Consider the following 24,161-nt stretch of genomic DNA (forward strand, 5'->3'; position numbering starts at 1 on the left):
GATAATTCCAGATATATACACATACACATCACTTGTGCACGATGAATGTAGTTTCGGGAAGGTAGATGAGGCCATGAATATGTTTAATAAAATGAGTTGAAAGGGTCTAGTTCCATATGTAGCAACCTATACGGCGATAATTTCAGGGTTGTCTAAGGAAGGGAGATCAGATGAAGCTTTTAGACTTTGCAATGAGATGATCAGTTTGGGCCATGTGGCTGATAGTCGTATGGTACTTTACCTTGCTTTCCTTTTCTTTGTGGTATTTAATTTAGACTTCACAATATGCAGCTTGATGCTTACATAATCTCAACCCATCTTCAGGATGATGTATATATCATCACTTGATGTTTTATGCTTGTTGATCATGGCTTTGCTTGTGAGTATTTATTTTCTGCTCTAGGCTCTTCACTGAGATGCTTGTTCGTTGCATCTCTCTACGGTTGGTGCTGCATCTGGGAAGAAAATCATGTTAATGGCCGCCAAACGAATTATATGGCTTCTAAATCCACGCAGGCTTGTCTTTCTTATCCTATATCAATAATGAACTTAACATATGTTGAGTTGGATTATATCTGTGAAATCTGCACTCGAAGAAACGTTATCTTTGATTCATCTCGGCGCCGGAGAAAATTTCGGGTCCAGTTTAACTCCACTGTTGTTCTTTATGAGCTTGAACTACTCGACCGTGACTGGGACTTTCTACATGGGGATCATGATCGTGGCTTACTCTTTGCCCTTGACACTAGTATATTTTCCACGGTGGGCGAGCATGTCATTCCCTGCTTCAAAGCATGGCGAGAAATGCAGTGAAGAGCACTATTATGGAGCCGAGTGCAATGAGGAGGAGAAAGAGAAAGGGTTGCACCATGGAAGCCTTTATTTGGCCTTTCAATTTATAGTTTTCTTCTCTTTTGATCAAGCTGACAAGTGAAATAAATGGGGGAATTCAGATATTTCAGCCACTGAAAAATCAATGACAGTTTACAAAGAAGAGGACATGTTCCCCACTGTTATACAAGCATGTTTTGTTATCGTCAATTCATGGCTTTTGTAGCCAAAAAAAAAAATCCACTTTCTTCTGCCACTTTTTTCTATATAAATCACAACATCTATTGCTCATTCAACCTTACATCCTTTCATATTTACTGCTTCTTATGAATATCAGTACCAATAACACCACCACCATAGAAATGTAGTAAAAGAGAAAGAGCTCACGTACATTCATATGGCAGGCCAAGAAAACGAGAGGAGGTTTCTTAGTAACAATGGCCTCGGCTATGAGCCGTGCAGGTCTTTCGGTGAAAAATGCAATCATTTGGTCGAGCAGCGAGCCAAATTCTAAATCCTCCGACATTGCATATATAGCAATGCTCGTCTGCTGGCGTGACCGAGGCGGGCCGTGAAAAAAGGCCGGCTTGGATTCGATTTTGTGGTCTCCACTTGTATAGGAGTACTAGTGTAATTAAAAATGGTATACTTGTATAATTGTAGCTCATTATCAATTTTCAAGGGCAAGGGAAATCTCTATGGTGTTACATAATAAAAGTACGCATCTGCTTGAGTTTTCTTGGAAAATCTGGGTTTCCTCCAAATTCTGTGGACATCACATAGGTGAGTTAAGTTTTGCAGTATCATGTAATTAGCAGTTTCCTTCTGATATTTACACTGTTTCACCATGTAATTTCTTCATTCTTTCTATAAATTGACAAATTTCAAGAGGTGATTAGGTAGCTGTTAACTTTGCTGATCTGATAGTTTTCCTTTCATTTAGCAAAAAAGATAATCTTATATATAAGTTGCAGAGTGTTTCCTTCTTCACCTGAAATCATCATTGGTTGGTGAGAAAAATAATAAAAGGAACAATTTAAATTGACTTTCCCAGATTTCAAAATCTTTTCACTATCAATCATTTAAACAAAATTAAATTAAACTCTCCACGTTATCCTTTCAACAATCTGATAATTAATACTTAAATATTTTTATAGACATATGTTAGAACTTAAAATCTCTAAAAATAAAAACAATTAACCACTGAAATCACTTAATTCGTTAATGTAATATGATTGGATGGATAGAGGATGTTAGGACGCGGTCGTATCTTCTAAAAATTTTAAACTTTTACGTAGTTTAAATAGTTTTTATTAATAATTTAATTTTATAATTTCTAAAATTTTATCCTTTTAAATTTCTAATATAAATTTTTAAATTCATACCCATGACATAAAATTATAATGCTCTCTCCAATAATATCTCTAAGTAATATGTAATTCTCAAATTGACACAATATCCTAAAGAAATTCAAAAGAGAAATATATAGCACTAAGTATAGAAATATATATATTTCATTTGGTATATCGTGGGGTTCCGATTATATGTATTGTGCAGGCAATTGCAAACTGGGCTTCAAAATGTCTAATATATAATTTTTACTGTATAGTTTTTTTGGGGGGAATTTTTGGGAACCAAAATATCAAATTATTAATGATGAATGTTTGAATATTACCCATATTAGCTTAGATATTAATTTAAATATCACCGTTATTGTTATAATATCTGAAAGATTATAAACTTACATATATTTAAATGAAATGATACACAAGATACACAGGGTTTCTCTTCTTTTTCATAATCTAATTTTTTTTCTTAATAATTTGTGTTGTTTTTCTCTTTCTTTTTGATTTTATTTAACCGTTGTCAACATTAATCTTTATATTCAATGATTATTATTTCTCTTATTTTTTTCATGCTATATCATTTGTTTTTCTTTTTTCTTAAATCTTTTTTAATTTTAAATAAGAATATATTTTATTATGACATTCTTTTTTCTACTTTGTGACACGTCCTTTTCTTGCTCTTGTGACACATTCTTTATGGCTTTTGGTGTGTTTTCGCATACATTTACGATCGTGTCAGTGCTTGCACAAAGATCCCAACATTTGTTTTTTAATCAGTTTGTTGATAGTCACATATAGTTCGATACTCTCTTTTATAAAAAGTTATATGACGATATAATCAGAATTACATAGTGAATCAACTTGTCAGATAATTTAGTTTGCGTCGCTCACCACTCTTGTATAACTTCATAAAATGTCTCGTGTGACAGAGACAATGAATTTTTATAAAGATTATTGAATTTTTTTTTTATGTTAGACGTCATTCTCAATATAATGTTTCGTTTTTCTTTGTATCTTTGAGTTTAATATTTTTATTTTATGTATGAATTTTTCTATTGTCCTCATTTTTCTCTATATGCTTGGATACATAATTTTGATTCCTACCATCATTTTTATTAACAAAATTCAGTTGTCATTGTTCAAAAAATATATATATTTAAATGAGATAGGATCTATTTACACAAAATATTTTTTTTTAGTTTTACACATTTAAAAGAGTTTGGTGAATGAAAATAGACGCTTAAAATTAACAATAGTAAATAAGAAGATATTAGCTTAAAAAACAAAGAGTTAATCTCAATCGTCTATTTTTACTCATCCAACGATCCTAAATTTGTATAAAATTAAAAAAGTTATACACTGTATAAGTGAATCCTAATCCAAATTAAATATAGTTATTCCTACTTCAAATTAAATAATTGTGAATAATGCGTGAATCCTAATCCAAATTAAATATAGTTATTCCTACTTTAAACAAAGAGTTAATCTCAATCGTCTATTTTTACTCATCCAACGATCCTAAATTTGTATAAAATTAAAAAAGTTATACACTGTATAAGTGAATCCTAATCCAAATTAAATATAGTTATTCCTACTTTCAAATTTAAATAATTGTGAATAATGCGTGAATCCTAATCCAAATTAAATATAGTTATTCCTACTTTCAAATTTAAATAATTGTGAATAATACTGATAGTATCATTTACACTGTGCAAGTGTGCTACCATGTATCTGCATCTCATCTGATTTCCTGATGAACTTGGGAACACAAAAATGAAGCACGTTGGATTAGCAATATAAGGAAGCATAGGAAAACTTACTTCCATGAAGGGGTAGAACCAGCGCCATATCGGCCCCGAGTTCCTCCCCGAACCATCTTCAAGCAACATGCAGATAGTCCCAGCAAATGCCAAGAACTTAGCCAGTTGATTTGGAAAGCATTAATCTGTACATAGGAGCACCTCGATCCATAACATGTTGCTCCCAGTCCGAACGAATCCCAAATGGGTTATCCTCGAGCCATGTATTTCCATCGATTTTTACACTGTGACAATCATGCGAAAGACGAAGTTTTCCCTTTCCGTATTGCAAAAACTGTTCTTTCATTCTCATGGCAACTGCTTTCACATCAGATTGCAGAAAGACCTGAGAATCACAAAGCCGATTGGTTTAGTTATAATTGAGCATGGCCTTGTCTAAATTGCATTTATTGTCATTTGATTATCGAGTACGAAATCACTGCAATTTCAGAAGTTTCATTCACTCTGATATAAGGTATAACAACTATCGGTTATGTTATAATCAACAAGGGCATAAGAGATCGCAAGGGAAAGCACATCCAATTTGCTGAAACAAGATAGGCCAAAACTGCAAATCAGAGTTGCTCAGTAATTTAATGAACTAACCCTGTTGCAGGTGATAATTTCATAAAAAATGTGGAGCATATTATAACTTGGGGAGGCATACGATGGAAGATGAAGAGTTCATATACCGCAAAAAATGTTACCTTTCCCTTATGCGCAAGAAGATCGGCCACCGCTTCAACTAAAGACCTTTGCAGCATGCTCCACCTATTTTCCGGTTTGTTAAAATCCGGGTTTGGGCACTATATGGAAAAAGTTATCATGCTTAAAGTTTGATATTATAAATTAGCATGAAGGAAGGGAACAAGGCCTATTTCATATTGCCATAAAACTATGACAAAAAGAAATATGGCAATAAAAATAAGAGAATATCATAACAAGAACTCAGCAAACATCGTTGTCTACCTGTATTGAAACAAGAACCAATTCTCCTGGGTAACTGGAAACAATGGAACAGAACGTTGATGTTGCATTTGTACCGATAAAGTACCTAGCACGGATGACCAAAGCAACATGGTGACGATACTGAAGTCATGTCAAAATTTTATATTAGATTAATCTTGATCATAGTCCTGAAGTCAGATTAAAACTGATATAATAATTCTATTAGTCTTTATCATAGTACATCTTTCTTCGTACTACATGCAAAAGCTCTTACGCGTTCATTATACCAGACTGGTGAACTGAATCCAGACACCGCCTCACAAGCTGAAAAGTAACACAATATTAAGATAGACCAACAGATTGGTGAAATAATAACCTCCAAACCCAGAAATAATAAATCAAACCTTTCTATTAATCTCCAAACCAAGAAAATTCAAATCCTTCCTTCTTTCGGCCATTCCCATGATAAAGAGTCCATTGCCTGCCATAGACAATCCAGATGCAAGAATTGATTATAAAGAGCAAAACAAGGCTCAAGGAACACAATCATTCAACTAAGCCAAGTCATTAAACTACAAATTGTGTAAAATAGTAAATAAAATATAGATCACTAAAATACTTTCCAGTCCCTCAAAAAAGCAGTATCTGATTTTGTTATTTCTTTTGGAACTATAATACGAATAATTCGTTTAAGGAAACTATGAGAAGTACCGCTTCCAATATCAACAACCAAAGGTTGGGATGGATCATGGTAGGCAGCACTCCAATCAATTGAAAATGGGTATGCCTGCACAGAGAGTATCCACTTTAAGCATACTCCTAAAATTTGTAACTCTTGGTTCTTTAAATTATAACCATTAGGTCCAATCCTAAGAATCTTATGCATCATTAAATAACGCATCAGCCCCGGAGAATAGGAAAATTGCATTGATGCTACTTTTAGTATCTCATTATTCAATGTCAAGCACATTTCTCTAAGGCCTTTGGAATGAAACGTGAAAACTACAAGCATATGATGCAAAAAACTAATTGTGAGAAGTAAAATTGAACACAGATGAAGTTGGCATACTCTATCTAAGGCCATCACTCCAGGCAGCTTTTGTTCTTTGAGAAATTCCCAAACTACTGAAGCATTTTCTAGCATGGTAAAAGAAGATAAGGAGCTTGCTTCATTTTTTATTACTTCACATGCTGTATTCCCAACAATTGTTATTTCACATTCACATTGACTCTGTTTGTAAAGCATCTGAGCCAATTTAGAAGCTCCACCTGTGTATGGGCTGGAGGAACTGAATTTCCCTGGACCAAACCATATAATTCTCTGTAATATATTGAGCAGAGACATCAGGTAAGTTGGAGCATGATAATCACCGTAATTAGCCTATAGCTGATCAAAATGGTTACTACAAAGAAAGTCCTAAGACACAAATGACACAGCCACATAAAATACCCCCCCCTTCCCCCCACCACACACACAAAAAAAAAAAGGTTTTGAAAATTTCTTCATATATGCTCGTTTTACTACATTAATGTTAAATCAATTAAAAATAATAATTTTAATGTTTAATACCCATAGAAACAATCACCACATAAATTAACATCTAACTAAGGTAGTCAAATATAAAATTCAACATACAACTAGGTAGACAAATTTCACCAATATGTCCCAAAATTTCAAAGTAATGAATGTCTCGAGCATGGAATACTAAAATCAATGATTATCTTGCCAATATGATTTTATCACCATACTATGGATCATACATTACAATTTCATATGAAGGACCTATGTTCAACCAAAAGTAATAGGTACTTATCGGTAGTACTGCAAGTACCTTGGATTTTGTTACCAGAGAGTATATTTCTTCCAATGACCTGGGTCCAAGATCAACAGGCAACCAACCTAAACAGAAAATCTGTAAGAGTACTTTAAAAGAGAAGAATCATTATCAATAAATTAATTTTATTATAAAATTAGAAACTCAAACAGAAAAACTCAAAACCATATATCTACTTTGCTATAATCAAACACACTGGCAAAAGGTTTATGAATAGTAGATGCAGAGTAGCAGCATTTCCATTTCCAGCATAAACATGAATGAGATGGAGAGATAATTCAAAATTATGGTCACTGCATTGCAAAAGTACAGCTACTAGATTGGTGCATAATTTCAAAATTCAGGGTAAGTATGCTTTTAGATGCACAAAGCAATAACTGGAATGGAATACAATATTGAAGGCTATTGACAAAAACTATGGTTTGACTGGGCCTGGGGTCTTTACCCATCTCCTGCTAACCTTGCTTCGAGAGAGTGAGAATGAGAGTGAACAACAACAAAAAGCACAATGTATATCACAATGGATGCAATCCTACCATCAGGAACTCCATGAGCAGGAAAAACCTCCAACTGCTTAGTAAAACGCTGATTCATACACCAAAAATCTTTTGGACATGACATGAGAACATTTTTATCATGTGAAAACTGAACAATGTCTAAAGCTGCTTTATTTGCATCACGTTCCACCAGATTAGTTGGAATAATATGTCCTACAGCATGCATTATCTGAAAGGACATTTGTCCAACAAAGACCAATGCATCACATATAGATTCTAAAAATTGTAAAGCAGCAGCCTTGTTTTTGAGATTGCCCCCTCCAATCTGCATCAACAAGTTACTGACTTGTGAAGAACAGAAATCAATAGAAATATTTGCCCTATAATTACTAGAAAGAAATCCATACAATTGCAATATATGGTTTTTTCTTAGTTTTTGCAATCTTCTGTAGCTGATGAAGGTTTTCTTCAAAGGAAAAACCAGCCACTGAGGCATAGCAGAAACGGGCAATACCAACTGTTGATGCAAGAATTTTATGAGACTGACCAAATGAGTCATTAACAAGAATATCAACTTCTGATGATAAAAGTTCAGCAAACTTTGAACAGTTAGCAACTTCCTCTTTATATTCAGAAAGATTGTCCAGGAGAAGGATGTCTGCTTTCTGCAGGTCTTCCCTCTTCAGTGGCATGTTGCAAGAAATACATCTTAAATCAGTAACTTTGTGCTGGAGAACAGATGATAATATATCTGAAATGCAGAGACAATAATACATTAACTACAGAATAATCCTCAAACTAATGGTTTTAAGACTGGATGAATATTAAATCATACCTAATTATTTAATATCTACATGATCCAAAATCCTTTATTTATAGGTATGCATGAATTTCGAACAAGGATAATGAAATGTTGTACTTTCATTTTGAGATATGACCACTCAACTATGCCAGTATTCCCCATGTTAACAACATAAGTGTAGGTTCTTACTGCTAGCACTCACCAGTTAAAGCTTCTTGTTGCAAACAAAAACCATAAAGAGCTAAAACTAAAATATGGAGTGGCTTAAAATACCTGCAACAGTTTGTGCAGCATGAAGTTTGAAATTGATTTTCCTACTCCATCCACTCACGAGAATCACTTTAGCCCCGCATTCGTGTAAATACTTAATGGTGTAAATTGCTTTTGAAGCAGACTGGGAACTCAAATCCAGATTTTCTCCAAGCAAAATGGTAGAATCAAATCTCACCATAACAACTTTTGCAACAAGCTCCTCCCGAGGAAACTCTCTAAGAGTTTGTATGTATGGCAAGGCCTCTACTTTTCCTTCATCGTAGACACAAGTCTGCAGAAAAACATCCAATTTGAAGAGAAACATTAAACTCACAGCCAACTTAAAAGAATATGATTTTCACCAACTTAAACCATATTAAGCTAATTTAGCCAAGAGGCCATACAAATGCAGCTATAATAGCCATCCATACAACAATAGAATCAATTTAATGAACCTACATTGTAAAATTGTTTCTTTCATAACTTTTCTTCCAAGCACTTGTACATATTAAGTTGTTAACATTCAATGGGACATGCATATGAAGAATTTATTCAGATGATCAATTAGAAACATATTCAGGCTTCTTCAAATTTCACACAGGGTCAAAGCAATCAGCTTACATAGACTTAAACTTCAAAAATATGCTAACATTGTTTGTTCATAACCCGTGATGGACCGAGGGGAGCAGCCGGGGTGGTCCCCTGTTCCCGTATATTTTAGTTATTTTCTTTGTATTTTCTATTGATGATCTGTTCATATATTATATGTTCGCCCCGTAGCATAAGTCCGTTCCTTTTCATAACTACCGATGTTCATATATAATTATGTAATTCCTAGAGAAACATCAACTCAAAACGAAATCCATAGATTAAGGTACCTTTTCCTTATGAGAGCTTTTAACATGATTTACAACCTCCAAACCACTACCAGAAAAGAAAAGAAGCAAGCTTGAGCCATTAGTATCAAAATCCATACCTCGGAAAGATGATTGAACGTTATTTCTGGGGAAAAAGCGTGACCCATGTCGAGCCAACTTCTTTTCTTTCCTGGAAAAATTGTGGGAGCTTAATTTGTTAAATAAAAGAGTTCCCGGAAATGACTTCAAAACTTGACTCATTTTGTCCTGCCAAAAGAACAGGAAGATGAATTAAACATTACAAAAGGAAAAATGCTAAAAGTTCAGCCCGAAGCTGCAACAAATTTCCAATAAACCTGCAATTGAATTCAATGAAAGCCAAGAGCTCTGAGTGCAAATTTCAGGAGCGAAACTTGCTCGTTTGTTTTACTGCATTTTCTCGGCAAACATAGATAAGACTGAAGTAGGGGACGAAAAATGCATTTAATGAAAGGTCTAATTCGAGTTTTGTCCAATTACTATGCTTAAATTTAAAATTTAATCCCTTAACTCTAAGTTGACATAAATTAGACCTTTAATACAACAAAGAGCAAAATCGTTAGAAAAATTGTACTGCAAGCTTGATATTAACCAGCAATGGAGAATCAAACGATCTCAATGATTAAGGGATTTGTCATTATCTCTTGAGGTCTCTCACGTTCAAATACCATATATGTCATAGGTATGAACGTTTGTTGTCAAAGAATTAAAAGTTTTTAAACAAATACCACTTTGTATTCACTCTAAAATTATAAAAAAAGACAAAAAAAAAAGAAAAGAAAAGGACGGAGGAATATAATTATAGCAAGTGAAAATTGATTTGATTAAAAAATATCTTTTATTTTTTTCAAAATTTAAGTTATTCAAGTCAATCTAATTTTTTTCGAATTTTAAGTTCGATTCAAATTTATATTTTAAAGTTTGAATAATCGAAAAATTAAAAAACTAAAAATTAAAACAACATCGTTTTGGTCTTTAGCTAAGTAATTTGATTATTTAGTCTCCCATTTCTTTGTTTCTCCAATTCTTCATTCGTTTTAAATCTGTTTTGGCTCAATTTGAACCACATGCTTCTCAAACATCGTAAAATATTTACGTATCTTCAATTCATCTTTTTGACAATATATTTTCTATTTTTTCAATTTAGTCCTTCAACTTTAAAGATTTTCTTTATTTTTAACTCCTCATTCGATTTAAGTCCATTTTTGAATACATTTGAATCATATGCTCCTCTACCATTGTAGAAAACCTGTGTAACTTCAATTCATGTTTTAAAAAACTAATTTCAACTTTTTGTTATTTGATCCCTTAACATTACATTTTATTCAATTTGATCCTCCTATTGCAACTCTTTGAAAAAAAATCCCCACCAGATCCTTAACTCCTTTATACCAACATCAATATTTTATCCTCGAAACCTTCTCTTAAAAAATAACATTATAAATATATTATATAATTTTAGATGATTTTTGATTTATTAAATAACATTACAAATCTTACATACACATGTGGGGGAAAAATAAAGAAATATATATTATATATGGTTAGAGAGTTGTTTAAATTAGAATCAATTAGCACTATTACATTATAAATAATTATATTTGAATTTGAATATAAATTCAAACAAATATAATTGATTCGACTCAACTCAAATTTTATATACTTGACATGACTCGAAAATTTTCAAATAAAATTTGAATGATAAAATGATACTTATAAACTTGACTAACTCGAATTTCATTCAACTCAACTCGATCGAATGCTCACTCTAAACATAATAAGATTGTATAGGATTTTCTATAGGCTTGTTAGTAAGCTCATAATCAAGTATTATATGTTGTTTCTCATACATAGCATGTTAGCATTTGTTTTTGGCTTTTGAAAATAAGCAATGCATACACATTTTTTATACAAATAAGCCCGTAAACAAAATTGTCATCTTAAGTATACATGCGTATTTGTCTTACTTTCAATTATAATGGACTTGATTAACTTGATTCTTTATAACGTAAGTGACCAGAATGTATTTTTTAAACAGTTGATGACCAAAAGGGAACAAATCTGAAACAAAATTAACCACTCTTGTAGTTTACCCTAAATAAATTAAATACTTTTTAGGGTTAGTACGACGCCGTTTCTTACAGAATCAAGATTTATTTTTGCGGGGGATTCCATTTTCGCGGTGTAGGCTGTGTACTGATAATAAAAAAAAGTACCAAAAAAATTGTGCTTTCTGTTGGCTTTTAGGTCGTGAATCGACATCGTCAACGATGGGATTAGGATTAATAATCGGGGTCTTTGGAGTCCTGTTCCTCTTCCACGCGGCTTATTCCACGATTCAGTGTAAAATTCCCTTTACTTTGTATTCATGTCTGATTTGATTTGATCGGTAAACTTTTAAATTTTCTTTTTTTGTTTGGATTTTTCCAGATAGGGGGCTGTTGAAGATTATGGATGAGGAGTTTTCTGTTCCTTCCATGAATGTAAGTGATTGGATTTGATTTTGTTAATAATTTTGCTCTCAAAATCTAAAATAATAAGTTGATCTGAAAAGTGCAGGTTGTTTTAGAGTTGCTTCTAGGGTTTGTTTTCTGTGTTTCGGCTGCCCTAACCGTGCCCGGGGATTTTCTCTCCATACATCCTGATTCTGAGGAGAATAGGTTTGTGGAAACTATTTATTTGTTTTGGTTCTCATTGATTATAAATATAAAATTTTGGGTAATGTGGAATTCAAAGGCTTAATTTTGTATTGGGAGTAGAATTAGGCTATCGGTAGTTCTTGTTTTCATTCATATAACATTGAAAAAAGGATGCATACCTAGAATAGAAGTTTTGGGTGCTAATAACTGTTATTTGAATTATTAATTTTTTAGGTTTCATTTCCCTCCCTAAAGTATCTATGACTGACATTTGTGTTCCACACATTCCTTCATGCTTGGGTGTTGGGTTGCGATCCTCTTAATATGTGAAAGAACTTGGAATATCGAGTATACATGTGTTGAACATATACCTTTATCTAATATTGACATTTTAGTCCGGGTTGTATGCAAATAAAGCTGTTATGAACTAAAAAGAAGGGAAAACTTCTTATTAGTTCAGTGTTAATCAGCTATATTGAGTGAGGGAGAGAGGGAGTGGCAAATTAAACTGAAATTGATGTCCACGATCATGTTCTGACTGTCTTGGCCTTCTTGTTTAATTGAAACAAGCTAGGTGTCCCCGTGTGATGGGTGTAATAGTATTTCATAAACTACTTTTATCAGTTTTCAGCTTGTAATCTAACATTTGTACCTGGTGATTTTGATTGAATGTCAGTCGGTAATCACCGGGTTGAATCTTCACAAATTTCTCATGGAAAGAAAGGCCTTAGTGTGTTTTAATCTTTGAGTATTCTCTCTTGAGGATTTCACTCAACACTCCCAGTGTGAATCTTCACCAATTTCACATGGACTGATATGCTATATAAGGCCTTAGTGTGTTTAATCTTTGAGTATTCTCTCTTGAAGATTTCACTCAACTCTCCCTTCCTAGGAAATATACAAATTGGTTTTGACTAATCATTCTATTTCGATACTGCAAACTTCTATGGTAATGAAAACACAACACGTGTCTTTGCATTTTAATAACTAGGTAGTGTACTTGCTCTTGTGAACCTCTCAGCTACATGCATACCTACATTATTCTTCTCAATTTTGGTGGCTCTTCATTATTTTGCTTTCTAGAAACATTGTACTTGAAACTTCACATGTTTCGTATGAAACTCAAATTCAGTTTGTGGGAAAGTTAAAAATGCTGAAGGTACTATTGTCTTATTGTTGTACAGTTATTATATGGCTTTCTGAAATGAAGAAGTATAATCTGGAATGCAGGATTGTTTCTTTACCATCAAACTTGGACTTCATGATCTTCAACCACAGAGCCAAAGCGCTACCTTTTGATGTTGACATGAAGCTGCATTAAGATTGAAGAAGCTTCAGGGTGCTTCTATTAAGGAGATAACCATTTTTTGCAAGTGTATTGAACTTTAGAGTAGAGAACCTATGTATCAGGTCATTGTTGGTTGTTTTCCGAAGTGGGTGTTTTTAACCATTCACCACCAGCTAAAATTTGGATTTTGGCTCTCTTCCCCCCCCCCCCCCAAAAAAAAAATTATTTTGCCTGACATGTCATTGAACTTAGTTTTCAGTTCGAATCATCATCGGGGCTTGTAGCACCAGGCCAGCAATTCAATATATTCTTCTTTACATTTTCCTCGTGACTGTTGTTCTAACCTGTTTAGTGTTTGGCATGGAGTAAAATCATGAAATTCCCAATTATATCCAATCCAAGTGGATAGAATCTAATTTCATCTTTGGTTAATTATTGTTTGTTTGATGTTGAATTCAGCTTAGTGCTTTTAGTTATATTAGGCCCTAGATCCATAATTAATGGATTCTTGTCGTTGGTGTATTCTTTTGTTTCCTATTGTCTCATGGTTTTGAATCATGAATTGAGCCCATGACAACACCTCAAAACCGATTCTGACCTCGACCTGGTCCAATCTTATAGGGTGTTATTGTACCCCCTAACCGTTGTCATCTCTATGCCAGATGCATGCGCTGTCGTGGATAAATTAAACATGCATGGACATTTGAGGTTCAACATTTAGTTCAGGCTTCTAATGATCCAATATTATGGTTCAATACAAAAGTCTCAACAATCAACAATCAGACAGCCCCCATCTCAGGTCCTTTTCTCCTTTTCCGCCACCCTTTCTGTTGTCTGGATGCCGTAAGAAAACTAAACAGAGGTGGCAATATCTGCAACACAAATTGGTGGACCTTATCAACACAAAGCTGCACAAGTACAAAGCATATCATCTTATGCAATAATAAAGTTTTGGATTAACCTGTGGCTCCAAAGAGGGATCTAGTTGACTGCCAACTCCATGCAAAAATGCCATAGCTTAGGAACATTCCAAACTCGAAAATATTGTTGACATGATAATTCTACGATGCACGAAACTGAAAATCTGCAAGTTTTGCACGCTATCATAACTAAAATGACGTGGTCTAGTTTACTTCCTGTCCCATGGGGGCTCAGGCATTTCCATTAGAAAATGATATCATACAAATAATAGAAGCTAATCAATACAATCATCAAAGTAAATTTTGGAAGCACAAAATGTGCCAACAAATTCTCTCTCACAGCTTCATTCTGGAAGCTTCTTAACCTCATATTTATCTAATATAGAGGTGAGAGTAAGACCAGATGGATCACAATAAGTAATAATTACCAGGACAGATTCTTCCCCTATTTATATCCAACATATGTTCACATTAAAGACTACAAAATTCCAAATAAGAGACATCTTTAAGGAAGGGGGAGACAAGCTCAATTCACATGGCTAAGATTAAAAAGAATAGCATAATGCATAGTCTCAACTTCATTGCTATAAGTGCAATGAAGCAGCTATAGAGCAGTTTCCTCTCCAATTTTATGTCACAAACCAAGAATGACAGAAGCACTAGACGAGATGAAAATTCAGGATCATTAAAGAAGGGGCACTTTTCAGTTTTTGTGATCGAAAATGGAAAGCCCAAGAAATTCTTTGTTGCTCTAAGATATCTTAGATATCCACCGTTTATCAAGTTACTAGATGAGGCAGAAAAGGAATACAGTTTCAATCAAAAGGTAGCCATTCCCTGTGAAGCAAGTGAACTCGAAAGAATTTTATCGTATGCATGGATGGAAATCAACCATTCCAACAGGTAATGTAAAGACATCATTCTGCATGTTACAAGTCTTTTCTAGAGTTATTATTTGACATTGTTCTCTTGTGAAATATGAATCCAAAGAAACAACCAATCCTTCCACTTTAACAAAAGCAGATGAGAATGTGGATGAAAAGGCATGTGTAGTGTATACAACATAAATCATTCTTATCTGTCTGTCACAGCTTCGATACATTCAAGTCAATGTTCAAACCTGATTTGGCTTCCATCTCCCTTATCTTTTTTCCTTCTATAAAGAAAGTTTTTAATAATTACTTTCCAGCAGCCTAAAATGTTGTGCACAGATGGAAACATCATTTCCTCAACATTAAGTGCATAGAATTTTTTCCCAAATTAAAGAACTTATTAAGAGCATAAATACTTTCAAATTGCAATAATGAACAATATATGGATACGAATTTTCTCATGACATTGAAGGAAAACTTTTGAATCAGTATTCAGCAAAACAAATAAGACGACGAAAATGAAGGATCTCATCAACAAAGAATTACTAGAGAGTAAAGCTATTGATGTCTAAATAATTGTCCCCATACCTCTAAAATCTGTTAAGAGTGGGGTTTTGAACGTGTTTAAGCAAGATCCATGCAAGTGCAATAGTTAGCAATGATCCTATGCTAACGTGCCACAGGCCACTAAAACAATTAATTACTAGAAAATATATTTATGGGATTTGAATAAAGAACAACTTAAAATATACATTTTAAGACTGATTAAGTTCCACCTGATATTCCGTGGTTTGTCTGAAAATAAAACTCAGCTCTTCTGTTCTTGTCATCCCTCTCCTCGTTACGCAAAAATGTTGTTGCCCTCCTCTTACCTTTCTTCTGCAAGCACAACTCTAGTAGCTCACCCAAAATTTTCTTGCCAGTTCTGAAATTGAAACGGACGGAAACTCTCTTTTCAGGAAGAAGCATCTTTTCACCATCTGATTCATTAGATAGCCCACCTTTCATTGCTTCAATGACCGAAGCAAATGCCTGTAGCATGGAAAAATGATTGTACTTGCTTAATTCATCAGAAGGTTTAACTGGTAAAACTAGCTGTGAAACATCTTTCTCCCCTGGTTGCAGTGGGGTAGCAAGAAAGGGGTTATTTCCAACTTTAACAGGCATTTGTTACCAAGGAAGCTGAAGTTCCAGAAGAAACATTACACACCAGCCTCTGTTGCAACCTTAGCAAAGCCCTCTCGGACTTTCTCTGCTGCCGTGCTTGCTCAATCTTATCAGCACATAGCTTCGATTCCCTCTCATTCCACATAGGTGTATGAATATAAGTGCGAGGATCAGGGAAAGCAGGCAACCGAGATGGGATATGCTTGCTAGGGGGGTTCTCATTCATATGCTCAAAACTTGGAATCAACTTCCTATCTCTAACAACCAGAAATTTCGGCACTGGCTGAACAAATGGGATTTCCTCTTTTGAATCCACAAACTCAATTATTTTCCTAACTGTGCCAAAGCCTACAAGACAATTCCCAATCTCGGAAGCACTGGGAAATCCATGTGAAGCTCCCAACTCATCTAAAGGCCTAGTTATATCAAATAGATTGCATTCTGTCCTACCAGCTAAATTTGCCAAAAACTGAGTTAAGAGCATCCAAATTAGACTCTTTAAAACCCTAGGAAATACTTTAACTTTCCAAAAGCTATTAAGTGCTTCCAAAAAAGGGTAAACGAAATGAAGGGAAATTCTAAGAAATTGAAAAGAAAGAAGAAAAACCCTTAAAAGTGGTGGGAATCAAGCAAAATCCAAATTCGAAAGAGGTGAGAGCGGATGGTCGATGCTAAATGAATTTATAAAAAATTCTAAATGCCACTCGCGCGAGTATGGTTTACGCTCTACACTTTTTTGGGCCTAGATGGATGGCCCAAAACTGTATTGCTGTATTAAAAAAACTGTTTGATTTTTTCACCCTAGAAAAGATAATAGCTTCGCTTGTGGACTGGTTGTTGCGAGAGAGGTGAAGAAAAGAGTGAAGCTTTGGAAATGGAGAAGTACTTTGGAAATGCGTATAGAGGTGACCCGGGAGTGCCCCATGCCAGTGCGGACCGGTTCGTGAATATATGGATAGGGTCGGCTGCTTTCTCTGTACTCACTTGGTTCAACCCTTACATGTGGCAGCTCTCAAACCAATTCAAGTAATTTTGGTTCAACACTTTTCTCTCTTTAAACTCTTATGCTTCGTATCTTTTGCTAGTTTTGATTTTTCTTTTTGTTATGTTTGTTTGAAATTTCATCTGCGAGTGGTGATTTTTTTTCTTTTGTGTTTGATGGAACCATGCTTTACATTTAGGGTTTATTTGAATTAAGTTGTCTTTTGAAGTTAATGAAATAAAATTCAAATTCATTACCTTTTAGCAGTTTGGAATTTATTTTTCCCCTTTTTGTTTTAATTTCCATGTTATCTTGAGTGTATATATTGACGGTTCAAGACATATATGATTCACTGTTTTCATTCATCTTATCTTGTTTGAGTGGGACGGGCGTGCTACAGTCAGTGGCGGACTATGTTGCACGGGTACAATTTAGGTACTTACCGGGAACCTTCCATGTTGAAGGGGTACGGCTAGAGTATTTATAGGTTGAGATTTCTTTTTATGTATGAACCGTCTTTCAATTATATTTCTAACACATTTTGGAACGCCTCAATCAGATGTTGTAAACTTAAGATATGTCCGTTTTATCGAATATAGTGCAAGCACAAAACTGGATACAGATTTAATATGTGATTTTGTAGTAATTACGAATTTTAAAATTTATTTATATTCATCCTACTCTTGCCGTATATGTACCATGTAATTTTGGAAATTGCCGCTTCATGTCCCTTTTTCTGTCCCCGTATCTGTATCAGTGCAACATAGGTGGTTGATGCATGTTTAGTTTATGCGCACCTTGAAATCCAAATTTCCTTCTATTAGTTATCTATTTTACTGATTGTGCCTACATAAAGTTTGATTTTTAAATAAATTTTGTGTTAATATATGTGTCCACTCTAAAAAAATATTTCTGGATCACCTGTTGCGGTGGGGTTGCATTGTGGCATTTCTTCCCTTTTGAGTTCTGGTATCTCAACTTCTCAGTTTTTGAGCAGGTTTCAAAATGAACAGCTGCTGGTTGTTGAAGACGTCTATTTCTTTGTTGCCAGCATCCTTTTAGCAAGTTGCCTTTGTGCAAATTACTCTTTCTTTCTGAGTTTATAGCCATTTTCTAACCAAATTGAGTTAGACAAGTTTTGTTTATAGGTGGTTTTTTCGAAAAGATTATTCTGGAATGCCCAAATTCATCTCTCCTTTGCTTAGCATTATCGCATACTTTTCTCAGTAACATTGGTTTGCTTCAGGGCAGTACAAGACACATTTAATCTGTTTATTATGTAGTTTTACCGGAGTCCAGATCCGTTTCATAAAAAAAAATCGTTATATGGATGCAAATGATTCAGTTTTTGTTAAGTAACTTGCTTATATTGTTGTCGATATTAGCCAGCATGAATACTTGATGTTAATCTATATACAGAAACAAGTAGGTCTCTCTGTCATTGTATTTATTACAGTGCATTGCATATTCTGAAAACAGAAAGGTTAAAAATATCTATCTAAGCCACTTCCGCAGTGTGTTCTGCTATTCTTTTTATTCATAGGTGCCAGATTCTGCTTTATACTGACCTAGCATTCATTTATACCTTCATCTTCATCCTCGATATTCTGTGTCCAGCGTTTTCTTTTTACTTAATAATTTTGGATATGTCGATTTGCAGTTGGCATGACAGAGCAATGATATTCGAACACTACCATTGGAAGAAAGCAAAGGCAAAGAATCAACCATACAAATTCAAGGTTCATTATCTGTTATCATTTATGGACCAACTTTCTTAAAATCTATCGGTCATTCTAGACGCCTTTTACGAAATTGACAAACTTTTGTTTATATTTTGTCGTCTTTTCAGTGGAATGAGTACATGGACAAGGATCTCAGAGACTCCTACTACTACAATTGGCCCGTCTACTTCCCTTAGTTCTTCATTTGTGTAGGCATGCTCTTTGATAAGTAGTTTGCACAAATATTACTTCACCTGATGAAAACTTTGTCTATCTTGATTGCTCTGCACCTTCTTCCGGACTCGTGCTATTATATTCTCCCATTTGTATTTTGGTGGACGTTAAATCTTTCGAGTAATAACGATCTTCTGTTAATCTTTCTCGTATTCCTTAAGATGTTGTTAGAGTGAAATGTATCGTAAATCTGCCAGTCGCCGGAAAGATTGTCGTTGAATGCTAGGCTTAGTAAGTTGAAGAAAACTTGGTGAGTCATATTGAGTGATAATACAAGCATTGTGATCCCTGGTTTGAAGCTATTTTGGGGATTGAACATATCAGAATAAGCTAGATTAGGGGTTCTTTTGAAATTGGCATGATATGCTCTTCAAATGGCTAACTTCAATCTCAAGGGATTGTTGTTGAACTCAGAAAAGAGTGAATAGGGGGTTTTAAATGGATAATTCAGTCACCAATCAAACCGAATTAGTCAAATTCAACGAACTGATTTTTCTTCTTTAACAGTTAATCAAATTGAACAAAGTTTCATTAATGTGGTCGATGATTGAATTGATCGTTTTTTTAAAATGTTTTTAGTTAGATTAATTTAAGTTTAATAGAGTTAATTTTTAATGGGTTTGAGCTTAATCGAACAAATTTAGGATCGTTAGAAGAATGAAAATAGTTGGATGAGTGAAAATAGATGACTAAGAGAAGATATTCACTTGAAAATAAACAATCAATTAATCTCAGTCATCTATTTTCACTTATTTAACGGTCTTAAATCTTGTAAAATGAAAATAATTTTACATTGTGTAAATTGATCCAAACTTTATATATATTTATATTCATAGATATATGACAGCTTTAGAACCTACTTACCATATATATATATATATATATTAGTTTTATACAGATTTAATATTGTTGGATGAGTGAAAATAGACGATTGAAATTAATTTTTTGTTTTTTTTCTCAATAAATGTCTCACCTATATATTTCTATTTATCTAATGATTTTTAAATCTGTATAAAATTAAAAAAAAATTACACTGTGTAATATTTTCGATTAATTCAATAATTGAAATTTGAATATTTTATTAACCACCTACCGATTTGACATCTAATTGATTGATTGATTAATTGAATTGAATTTTTATTCCATCAGTTAATTTGATTGAAACTGAACAATGAACACCCCAAACAGTGAAGTCTTGATCTTCATGTTGATATATATCCTTCAAAAGCTGTAAATGAAACTGAAGCAAAAACCCATATTCTAAAATCATCTATCCTCCTGCCTGCTCCGTAGAAAGAGAATGATACAAAGAGGGTTTAATCTAGCCCTACAAATAGGGTGAGATTATAGTGTTCAATTAATATAATAAATTGATATTTGAATTGTCATAAGCAAGGATCATAAATGATTGATATATTATATGAACCAACTAATACAAGTATCCAATAATATGAGAGTGTGGTAATGATTTATTGTTGTTAAAGGGGTGTGCTATTAAAAAAAAATGCCAGATTTTATTCATCAAAATTGATAGTTGTAAGGGTGTGTTTGCTTCAAGGAATGTAAGATTACCAGTCGGAATATAAGATTACCAGTAGGAATGTAAGATTACCAGTGGGAATATAAGATTGCTAAGGAATATGATTATTGGGAAAGTTGTATTTTGTGTTTGGTTGGTTTAGAAGAAATGTAAGATTACCGTGTTTGGTTAAAGGAATAAAATATTATTGAAATGTATATTCGACCAAATTGTCCTTATTATATATTTATTTTTTATCAAGTTGAAAAATATTTATGTATTTTCTTTAAAAAAATAAATTCATAAAATTTATATATAGTTTTTACAAAATTAAAAATATAAAAAGGTTTAATGAAATAGTAAAATTTTATTTTAGCCTCTGAACTTCATACAAAAATTTAATTATAGATTTTTTTTGTAAATCTAAAATAATTTAAGGATGGATTTATAATTTAACCTTCGTATAATTTTTATTATTCAATGACAGAAGAATGATTTTTTTGAAAAAAAAATTAAGGGTATTTTAGTCTAAAAAATCGATAATCCAACAATACCTAATGAAAAAGGAGTTAATGACATTTCTAATAATATACTCTAAAAAATATAATATTGATAATATACTCCAAACATGCCCTAGGAGGATAAGTTGAAATCGTGGGATTTGATAGACAAAAATCTGGGTTAATCTTCTTCATAAATTCCAGAATTCACACAGTTTATAATGCTTACACGTACTTCACCACTTGGTGGAGACCCAAGGAACTATACAGAAACTTCTTTAAATCCTATCCTTGCAACAGCAGCAAAAACTTAAAAAAAAAAAATTCCAATGGCGTTTACGCAATTCCCATCATCATGTTTCAGAACAACTCCAATTCCTACTTTTTCACTGCCCATTAGAGCATCTTCTCGTCTCTGTCTGCCAACCACTCATAGCTTAAACCCAACCGGTTTCCGAAACTGGGTCCAAGATTTTAGAGTCAAGTCCTTGAACTGGGTCTTCTCTGGTGCTATTGCCCTCACATTATCCGTAACAGGCAAGTCAAATTAGCCTGCAATGAATGCGGGCTTGGGTGCTTTCATTGTAATATGATTGTGGTCTAAGTACGAAGAGCTATATCTTACATCATGCAACCTTCAAATGCGGTGATGTTTTCTTTATTCTGGTATTGTTTTAGCTTACTCATGCAAAAGGAGCTTAATTATGAAGCTATGGTTTTAGGGGTTGGATTGGCGGAGGCAAAAGTTGGGGTTAACAAGCCTGAATTATCTGGTGCTATTGCCCTCACATTATCCGTAACAGGCAAGTCAAATTAGCCTGCAATGAATGCGGGCTTGGGTGCTTTCATTGTAATATTGATTGTGGCTCTTAAGTACGAAGAGCTATATCTTTACATCATGCAACCTTCAAATGCTGTGATGTTTTTCTTTATTCTGGTATTGTTTTAGCTTACTCATGCAAAATGGAGCTTAATTATGAAGCTATGGTTTTAGGGGTTGGATTGGCGGAGGCAAAAGTTGGGGTTAACAAGCCTGAATTACTTCCTAGAGAGTTCACTCCGGTGATTGATGTAGCAGGCTTCCTCTCTGATGGCCAGGTTTGATTTCGTTCAATATTTCCACTTCCCCCTGGAAAAAGTATTGTAGGCATATAAACCTCAAGAATGCAATGAAATTCAGTGAATCATTATGTTTTGCATTGATAAAATCAACCTACTAATGTAAAAAAAAATAATTATCTGATTTGGTGATGCAAAACTTATATGCAGGGAGGAATGCATGATTTTAAGCTAGACAAGTGCAAACTTAGGAAATTATATTATAAATTTAGGCGTACAATATGAAATTAGATCATCAATTGAAAATATAAAAAATATTTAAACTATGTGGGAATTTGAAATTTTCAAGGGGTGCGACTGCAACCACCAGCACCCCACTCGATCCATCTCTGCTTATAGGCCTTTCTTTGTTTGTTCCATGCATGAACTTTGTGTCTTGCAAACATGACAGGAGTTTTATATATAAGCAAATATTTACTGACTAAAAATCATGTCTTTTAAGGACATGACATTTGACCATCACATGCATGTAACCCTGCGTTGAAAATGTTCCAATATCAAATGTACTTGAAAAACTTTGGTTGATTTATTTTTCCATGAGATAATTTATATTGATAGAGTACATAGCCCCTTCCATGTTAAATGACCAATGATCATATCTAGTTTGATGCATAATTCCATGCTTTGACCCTCATTCCACATAGTTTTCTCTCTCATGTTTTTAAGCTTAATAAGGGAACGTAAAAAGGGGGTGAAAACAGTTTCTTGAGTATGACTTCCTTATTCGTCGTTTTCTTATTGATTATGAAGTCATGGAGTAACAAGTAGAACTAATTTGAAGAAATGCGAGGAATTTGTTTTGAAGATATACAGACTATTTGCCTGTTTATGATTTTGTTTCACGCCGTAAGATGGAGTCTATTTTGAGTTGTAAACGTTATGGAAGTGTTTATGCCTCTTTTATTTTCTTTTAATAATATTAGCCTATTGCTGAGAAAACAAAAAGGAAGGAAAAAGAGCAAGCCAAAGCCTTGATGTGGAACCAAATACAACTAATGGCAAATAATGCTACTGCCTTCTATGAACGGCAGATTAACACTAACGATGGACTGTTAAATCCCAGGAGAAAAGGATACTGGCTTCAAGTTGAGAGTTTTAGGACAAAATTACCCTGACACGCCTGGTATGAGTACTATATTTTCTGTCATTGGCCTCACTGAAAAAGAAAAGATTTTCTCCCCAACACTTAAGTTATTTCTATTTAATTTAATTTAATTTAATTCTTGAAGTCGTTTGCAAAGTTCAAATTTACTTCTCAAATTGCTACAGGGTTGGCAATCAAAGACTTTTGGCAAGTAGATGATAGAACTATAGTTTTCGTTGCTGATCCCACATTTGGTAAAAAATTTGGATATGGCATTGTCCTTAGACAGTGATATGGTATATGAGATTATGAGTGTTTTTAATTATAGATGGATCTTGGTCCAGGCAATATATTAAATTTCAATGTTGGGGCTACTGTTGACTTAGACATTCCCCGAAACTTTTGGAGCCGTTTGACAGGGAAATACAGAAATATGTTTTACTGGAAAGAGAAGGTAAAGTTTACTTGTTCATCTATGGATAAATGACAGTTTGCGTGTGAAATGTTCAGTTTATGCATTTTTTACCCTGCAAAGTAATTTCGAGATATTTCGGCTGGAACAGGGGGAAGATGCATCTATTGAAGCTGCTGTCATGGCAATATCCAATTGCTTAAGAGAACCTGTCGGGCCAAGCAATTGCTCCGAGGTAAAATAGAAATCTATCAGTACTACAAGCATGATCTCTTTTTTACTTGATCCAGACATTCTCTCTACCAACCATGCAATGTTTGTCACTTTGAATTGAAGAAATGAAATTTGTGTAGCATTAGAAACTTAGAAACAATATATGAACCATGTTAAGAATCTCATATCTTGTCCTCATGTAAGTATCCTTAGGCTTGTTGGATGTATATTTAACAATCTCGGAGGATGAAGTCAATCACCTATTGTATTTTATACAGAATTATG

The 24,161-nt window shown here is 33.8% G+C and overlaps 3 protein-coding genes and 2 pseudogenes across 4 annotated transcripts; 3 read left to right on the top strand and 2 right to left on the bottom strand.

Moving 5' to 3' along the window:
• Positions 1 to 4,088: 4,088 nt before the first annotated feature.
• LOC120180986 (phosphoglycerate kinase, cytosolic-like) lies at positions 4,089 to 9,653 on the bottom strand. 2 transcript variants are annotated; one of them, XM_039186244.1, is made up of 13 exons: positions 9,287 to 9,653; positions 9,189 to 9,235; positions 8,332 to 8,602; positions 7,664 to 8,007; positions 7,296 to 7,581; positions 6,757 to 6,824; positions 5,994 to 6,245; positions 5,636 to 5,711; positions 5,329 to 5,405; positions 5,199 to 5,248; positions 4,946 to 5,030; positions 4,684 to 4,782; positions 4,089 to 4,322 (listed from the first exon to the last, which is right to left on the bottom strand). In XM_039186244.1, the coding sequence occupies exons 1-13, from the start codon at positions 9,426 to 9,428 to the stop codon at positions 4,095 to 4,097; spliced, it is 2,025 nt and encodes a 674-aa protein (XP_039042175.1). In that variant the 5' UTR covers positions 9,429 to 9,653; the 3' UTR covers positions 4,089 to 4,094. The 2 variants fall into 2 exon arrangements, with proteins under 2 accessions (XP_039042175.1, XP_039042176.1); XM_039186245.1 differs by lacking the exon at positions 9,189 to 9,235.
• Positions 9,654 to 11,404: 1,751 nt separating this feature from the next.
• On the top strand, positions 11,405 to 13,328 carry LOC120180898 (membrane magnesium transporter-like). The gene is made up of 4 exons (XM_039186179.1): positions 11,405 to 11,549; positions 11,637 to 11,689; positions 11,766 to 11,866; positions 13,076 to 13,328. Exons 1-4 carry the CDS (start codon positions 11,477 to 11,479, stop codon positions 13,164 to 13,166), a joined length of 318 nt encoding a protein of 105 aa, XP_039042110.1. The 5' UTR covers positions 11,405 to 11,476; the 3' UTR covers positions 13,167 to 13,328.
• A 2,249-nt stretch (positions 13,329 to 15,577) lies between these two features.
• Positions 15,578 to 16,757, bottom strand: LOC120180893 (annotated as a pseudogene).
• Positions 16,758 to 16,910: 153 nt separating this feature from the next.
• LOC120180899 lies at positions 16,911 to 19,079 on the top strand. The gene is made up of 3 exons (XM_039186181.1): positions 16,911 to 17,118; positions 18,735 to 18,813; positions 18,924 to 19,079. The coding sequence occupies exons 1-3, from the start codon at positions 16,967 to 16,969 to the stop codon at positions 18,990 to 18,992; spliced, it is 300 nt and encodes a 99-aa protein (XP_039042112.1). The 5' UTR covers positions 16,911 to 16,966; the 3' UTR covers positions 18,993 to 19,079.
• A 2,231-nt stretch (positions 19,080 to 21,310) lies between these two features.
• LOC120180901 lies at positions 21,311 to 24,121 on the top strand (annotated as a pseudogene).
• The last annotated feature ends 40 nt before the right edge of the window (positions 24,122 to 24,161 follow it).

This window comes from Hibiscus syriacus, unplaced genomic scaffold (genome assembly GCF_006381635.1).
Source record: "Hibiscus syriacus cultivar Baekdansim isolate YM2019G1 unplaced genomic scaffold, ASM638163v2 tig00112503_pilon, whole genome shotgun sequence".
Lineage (NCBI taxonomy): Eukaryota > Viridiplantae > Streptophyta > Magnoliopsida > Malvales > Malvaceae > Hibiscus > Hibiscus syriacus.